Source organism: Saimiri boliviensis, chromosome Y (assembly GCF_048565385.1).
Source record: "Saimiri boliviensis isolate mSaiBol1 chromosome Y, mSaiBol1.pri, whole genome shotgun sequence".
Classification (NCBI taxonomy): Eukaryota; Metazoa; Chordata; class Mammalia; order Primates; family Cebidae; genus Saimiri; species Saimiri boliviensis.
In genome coordinates this window covers 20190093-20196456 of record NC_133471.1, presented here as the reverse complement: position 1 = coordinate 20196456, position 6364 = coordinate 20190093, and the positions used below count along the sequence as shown (strand labels likewise).

The following is a 6364-nucleotide window of genomic DNA, read 5'->3' as shown; positions in this document are numbered from 1 at the left end:
TTTCTTCCTTAATTACAAATTATAATTATTTTTTTTCGGAAACAGATGTGTAATGATTACTGCTAATGGATTTCGATGCTCAAAAAATTATTACATAATTTAGTAAAATATCTTCTTGAGTTTTTTAACAACTACTTCTAGGAAACCAAAATATTCCAAAGTTGTCTGAAGAACTAGTTCATTAATGCAATGACCAAGACATTTCACCAGATAAAATTATAAATTCACATTTTTCCTTAAAGCATTCCATGATTCTTCACTAAACCTCTCTGGAAAGGTGGTACAAAAAAAGAGCATGAAAAAATAAAAATGCTTCAGAAAATAGAGATAGAATATACAAGATTAGTATAAAATGAGGGAATATTAAATTAGCAAGTTGTTCATAGGAAATAAAAATTTTAATAAACTTACTATAATTTACTAGTGATTTAGACTTTGTGATGCTTTCCTTCCATTCACCCCAAACCATGTTGTTTTACAAGCAGGACAGTATATCATTTCAAAGTCATCCAGTGTTAAAAAAATAAGTCAGTGAACATATTGTTTTCCAAAACAGAGATTATTATTCTGAATCTCTTTCCAATAAGAAATGTTTAATTATAAACACGATTTATCAAATCTATATAATGTTCCCTTTCAAATCTTTATGTCACTATTTGGTTTTTACTATTATAAAATACATTTTTCCAGCAATTATTCATGGACTATCATTGTGGTGACTGTAACTTAATAAATCAAATGAAAAAACATTTACTTTAAAAACTGCATACTTCTGTGAGTAGTACTTTATAATAGGCACCTCAAAAACTATCATAGATGTAAAAAATAAAAGTTTTAAAATCTATACAGTTATATTGAGGTTTCTGTATACATTATACATGTGTGTTAACTTACACACACATATATAAAAAATACATATTATTGTTAGATTTGAAAATAAACAAAATGAATTTTTACAGGAAGTCCTTTTTAAACTCAAACATTGAAAAACCCTCTCACCATTTAACAATTTTAATAGAAACTTCTGTATAATACTAGGCAGTTTTATTTACACATAGAAAATGTAATAGGAGTAGTGCCTAAAAGTACAGAACTCCTTAGCATTTAATGGCAGTTAAGTCTGGAAAAAACAATATTCCATTCACAAATATTTTCAAGCAATAAATACGTATTTATAAATAGTGTAAATATGTATCAAGATTAGAAACAAAATCACAAATCTGAAGTTTATTTGTCTATATGCAATCCATTATCTTTGTATGTGGCTTAGTAATATTTTTAAAAAATTATTTTGGAACCACAAATGTAATCATCATGTCCTCAAGACACACAAAAACATAAAGCAGTAAAAAGCTTCCTAACAGTTCAGATGGTTTTTAAAAAGCTGATCGAGAAGAGATTTAGATTTGCTATCTTAACGAAGAAATGACCAGCTAGGAATATGTTTTTAACCAAGGAAAATTCTGTAGAGTTATAATACCAATGAAAATTAATTCATCAGCCCAGAAATAGAGAAACATAAAAAAGGCTATCTTCCAGTCTGTTCTGTGTCACTTTGACAGTGTTGTCACGTATACACAAAACATGCTTAATATGATTTTTCTAAGTACAGCTGGATCAGCAGGTAAGTCCCGAAGTAGAGGCAGTACTCTCTGTGTCCAGTTGCTTGACACATTATTCTTGAAAGGTTGCACAGACACAGCTTTTAGTTAACAGTTTTATGAAACAGCTACAAAAGCAGTGGTGCAGAAATTTTGAATTTCTGAAGAGCAGAAATGATCTCATGTAATAGTCATGGAACGACATCAAGATGAGGATGATAATGAAAGAGCCTAGAAATAAAAATAAGTTAAGATTGTGTTATATAAATCCTGAACAGTACTCACTGGCTCATGACTATAAAAGACAGCCTTTTTATGAAGTGGGTTCACAAGAAACACGAAAGCTGAAGTTTTCTGAGGTGCTTCCTTTCTCCATTAGAATTAGTTATCTGAGACTGCTGTACTATTACTTCCATTTTTCATCATTTAGTCAATAATATTTGGAATACCGGTAGAAATTAACCAATTTTTCAGACTGCTAAAAGTTGTGTGGAAAAATAATTTTAAAAGTTAATTAAAATTTCACTGGCTATTGGCTTATGGAAATGCCACAGCTAGATGACATGTAACACATTTGTCACGAGTCTTATATATCGTATCATCTAGTCAAGCTCCACTAAAAGTGTTAGCCTTTCAAGTTAACACTTGTAGGAATCTTTAGAACCACAGAGTGTATGAAAGTGCCCCGCACATCTTTCGGATAATTACTACAGACGCATGAAGTAACCTACACATACAAGGGTTTTATGCGTTATGTAAAGTGGCACACAACTATGAAAATATTCTAAAAACATGCAGATTTACAATGCAGTTACTGTACCTTCTTTGGGGGTGTTATCAGTAAGCAAGAAAGGTAATAAACATCAGTTTCACATAGAAAAATTAACATCAAATATGAGGAAGGCTACTGATATTTTTCATTATGCAGTATGTATTGCACCTGTGGAAAAGTTAAGTATCTTCTTAACACGTATTTATCAGTTAGAAAAGTGAAAGATCGTTGTTTTAAACCCCGGTTAAGTGTACTCACGTATTGATCACTTCCTAGTTTAAATTGATCATAGACTTGGATTAGGTCCTCCATTTTGTACTGTTCTAGCACCACAAAATTTTCCAAACTTCTGCTTGTTTTTCGTGCACAATCTTGGCAATGTACTTTGTAGGTTTTTTGAGTATTGCTTTCATTAGTGACAAAAAGTAGATTGAAAACCTCCACCTATATTTAATAAATAAGTAAATAAATAAATAGTCCTGGACAGTGATATCTGAATTTACTTTAGCACTGTAACCACGGGAAATTTTCTTCACATGGAACTGGATGATGACTTTTGGTTAAATCCAAGTAGTTAAAAACAAAACAAAACAAGACCATGGTTGTGAGTTTGAGACACCAAGGCTTCTTTTGCAGCACATCCGGGGAAAAGAATAACGTTGTGTGTTCAGAGATTGTCACTAAAGCTCCATTCAAGGTTTGATGAACATCAGTATAATTTTATTTTACCCAAAATACCAGTGTACCACTAGATAAAAGTCACTGTCATTTGTGTTTCACTTTTCTGTGCGACTATTCATAGAACATGTTGTGTGTCAGAAGGTTCGTGTTCCCCCCGTGACTGAGCTCCACAAATACTACATTTCATTCTTTTGTATGTCTAGAGCACATCGTTTTGCTTAGTTTTCACTAAAACTAAAACTATAATTAAAAAAAAAAACCTTGGAATATGCCCATAATCTGATTTTTTTCAAGATAACAAAACTGATAAGTGAATAACAAAAGGGTTCTTTTAATCCTCATATTTAAAAAAATGAGTACAAAAGTCATTAACACTAGTATAACAGGAGAAAAAATGTACATCTTATAGACAAAGACTCACGAGTTGCAAAAGCTCAGCAACAATAATAGATAGTATTGAGGAATACAATGGTTGTTTTGAAATTCTAGAGAGATAACATTCATTTTCCTGAAGTAAAACACCTAACTAGAATCTACTTGAGCCCAAAACAATATACTTTCGTGAGTTTATACAATTTAAAAGCTGCCAATGAATTTAGTAATTTATCTTAGATTTATAAATTAAAATGTTTAGACTGAACTTTTACTTTCTCAGTCAAGCTTCCTCAGACTTCTGCTTGATTTCCTCAGTTAAAAAAGAAAACATAAAACTAAATCCTCATTACTTTAAGTCATCTTTAAACACTTGTAAACATTTCAGAGTTCATGAAACACTCTATTACTAGCAACAGGTGTTAACCGTACTCTAGCAACCTGAACTGCAAATTTAGGGTTCTTCTTCTTGTCATAATTCCCACATTTGATCATCTGTGCTGGTAATTTGTGACTTTTAAACACCTTTCAACATCTCCCTTTCTTTAACATTCTTAAGGGTATGTTCTAGTCTAGGCCTTTCATTAACACCTCCGAAGACCATTGTAATAGTGTCCACACAGACTGATTTGCTTTCTAGTTCCACTGTATTCAATTATCAACCATCTTTCCTTCCAAAACACATAATGTCATCCTCTGCTCAGAAACTCTTAAAAGCTTCATTCATGTCAGAATATCTATCAATTCCCTCCAATGAATCAATATGCTTACTCTGATGGACTTTAAGAATTTGCCATCTAATTTCCAGCCACATTGAACTAATCTCCCTCTATTTAATATACTACTCCTGTCCCAACCCATACAATGTTCATAAAGCTAATGATTTTCCATAAATTTCCAGTTATTGCTATTTTTGTCTGCTGCAATCAGACATATTATTCAAGAACTCAAATGTTATGTTTGCATGCTTTAAAAAGAGAAAAACAGCAGAAAAATCATTTTCCTCACTGTTTCTGTAATAGTTTGTATATGTATCCAACCTTATTCATCAGTTAGATAGATATACATTACAATGCATTACAATTTGTTCACAGTTTGTTTCTGGAAGTAGAATGTCAGCTTCGCCACAGTAAGCAACATATGTTTATTTCTGCACATCTTGTAAGCCTTAGTCACAAGAGAAAACCCACCGACGTATTACGAAATTAACTAGACAGGACTTCATCCTGATCTGCTTGAATACTGAATTAAATCCTGTTTGTATTCACAGATATTCTGGCATCTGTAAACTTTTAGCAGTCTGTTCCTAGTTTAAAATTTGGGACGATTATCACTTGGATAAGGATTAAGTTTATTCTTAATCCTTATCTCCTACTCAAGTGTCAGTAGAAGATGCTTTTAATATATCACACTTCTACGTAATGCTTTTTACTGAAACTGACTACTAATATTACTATTAGGCTAAGTTCTCATCTGATACATTTTATCAGATGAGAACTGATAAAATATATCAGATATATAAAATATTTATGTATTTTATCAGTTGAGAACTTAGCCTAATATTAATAGTAGTCAATTTCAATATAACACATTACATAGAAGTATAGGTAAATTTGTAATTAATCATTAACAACAAATCAAAACCTAGAGAATCCAAAACAAAACAAGTATCAGTAAAAACAGTTACGTACCTCACAAATGGTACAGTAATGAGCTGGTTCATCATTTGTCCGCCCATGCCATATAACCTCTTTTCCTGCTGCAACAAGAGCTTCTCTCAATGTCTGACATTGCTTCAGAATTTTCAAAAGACAATACCTATTGTGGAAAAAAACTGTAACAGTAACTCAATACTGCATATTTTTACAAAAAAGACACACCATTTAGAAATAATTTTGAGAATCTGGGTTCTAAAGTCTATTCACATAGTACTTTTTATTTTCCTCAAATTTTAAAATATTGCATGATGGACAATGACATAATTAAAACATTTAAAGGTGAGAATAACTTACATTTGACTATAAAAATGCAATGATGTTAATGTACCACAAACTTGCTCCTATTTTAAGGCATATTCTTTATCTGGGCTCTAATTTGGGCAAATGAGGTAACTTTTATAAGAGTCAATTTCTTCACCTTTGAAATAAAAGTTCTGAATTACAGGTTGGAATTCTTATCATTACAGAAAGGGAGGAAGGCTGCCTATACACTCACAAGCAGTGTATTTGTAGAACAGATTTTAAAATTTTGACACCACAGCAGACAGTTATCTATGGAGATAGTATAAGATACATAGTTAGTTACAATATAATAAAGTAGGGAAAAAAAAAGAGTATTACTTGCTGACTTTTAATTTGGAAGTGGTATAGCAGAATCTATTATTACTCACACTGACTTTTCCCATATTTTATACCTTTCCTGCACATACTTGGGAGGATAACAATATATTGTACGTACGTACAAATAGTGCTGATTTTCTTGTAATTTGCTGTCACTGCTCAAAACTGTCTGCTAAAGTTTCTGTGAATCTAAGTGTCTGAAAGCAGAGGTGGACTAGATGCTATTCTAAGGCACACTTTAATTCTAAACTTACCTTAAAAAGCATGAAATGGGTTTAACAAAAATGCTGTTAACACCATTTATAAACATAAAATCTCCTGGAATCAGAAGAGTTTAAGGGAATTTGGAGCTTGTTATTCTATTACTGGGAAATTTGGGATTTCCAAAACTACAGATATTGACTTGAAATTACAATTATATGGATTACATGGCAACTATTTGGAAGGAAAATGATCATAGTATCTAGAATTATTTTCCTCATCTGTTTATCATCTTTCTTTCCCATGAGTATAACAATCATGAGAGAAGGCTTTGTTTGGTTTTATAAACTGCTGTGGGATTAACAACTGAGTAAATTTTACAATATCCATTAATGGCA

At 31.5% G+C, this 6364-nt stretch overlaps 1 protein-coding gene across 1 annotated transcript in view; it reads right to left on the bottom strand.

Annotated features, from left to right (window-relative positions):
- Positions 1–1246: 1246 nt before the first annotated feature.
- The window catches only part of LOC141583002 (histone demethylase UTY-like), a 219099-nt gene continuing 213981 nt past the window's right edge, over positions 1247–6364 (bottom strand). The window contains exons 28-30 of the mRNA XM_074392434.1: positions 5118–5244; positions 2632–2817; positions 1247–1832 (exon numbers count right to left, since the gene is read on the bottom strand). Coding sequence (XP_074248535.1) covers positions 1806–1832; positions 2632–2817; positions 5118–5244 — 340 coding nt within the window. The 3' untranslated portion in view covers positions 1247–1805. The remainder of the gene's footprint in view (positions 1833–2631; positions 2818–5117; positions 5245–6364) is intronic.